The 569-nt window shown below is 51.1% G+C and overlaps 1 protein-coding gene across 1 annotated transcript; it reads right to left on the reverse strand.

Annotated features, from left to right (window-relative positions):
• Nucleotides 1–38: 38 nt before the first annotated feature.
• Nucleotides 39–551, reverse strand: LOC110034325 (regulatory protein NPR6-like; the record flags this gene model as incomplete). The annotated part of the gene is made up of 1 exon (XM_020738600.1): nucleotides 39–551. A coding segment is annotated over exon 1 (432 nt), but the record flags the coding sequence as incomplete, so codon positions are not given.
• Between the last annotated feature and the right edge of the window lie 18 nt (nucleotides 552–569).

Raw genomic sequence — 569 nt, forward strand, 5'->3', positions numbered from 1 at the left:
ATATATATATATTTATATATATAAGAAGCAGGGCTGACCTGTGTGAGGAAGACGAGCTCCTGGACTCCAAAAGATCGTGCGGCTGAGAGAGTATCAAGCGCGAGATCAACGGCGGAAGAACAGTGAGTATGCCAACACCCTGTATCAGCGCAGTTGGGTCTCTGCTCGTGCTTAAGAGGAATGAACGACACTTGTCCGCTATAAATGAACTGAAGAAGGAGGAGGAAGACATCGTATCGAACGGAGTTGACGGGGATAACGTTAACCGAGCTGGCGCCGCCGGAGGAGTTTGTTCGGCGGGGCGGGGAGTCGAAGAAGCGGCGGAAGAAGGGGCTGCGGGTGGCGAGGATGCATCGGTGGGCGTGAACAAGACGACCTTCGATGCTGAAGGTGACGTCGCTGAAGGCCTGGCCGTTGATGAGGAGGTTGAGGTAGTCCATGGAGAGGGATTTGAAGGGCTCGGATTCCATTTAAAAATTGAATTTTGGGTGTTGGATCTCGATGGGAGAAACTGTTGGAGATGCTGCAGCTGCTGTTAAATATTATGGGGAAGTTATATGATTGGAGTG

The sequence above is a fragment of the Phalaenopsis equestris genome, unplaced genomic scaffold (genome assembly GCF_001263595.1).
Source record: "Phalaenopsis equestris unplaced genomic scaffold, ASM126359v1 Scaffold183397, whole genome shotgun sequence".
NCBI classification, from domain to species: Eukaryota; Viridiplantae; Streptophyta; class Magnoliopsida; order Asparagales; family Orchidaceae; genus Phalaenopsis; species Phalaenopsis equestris.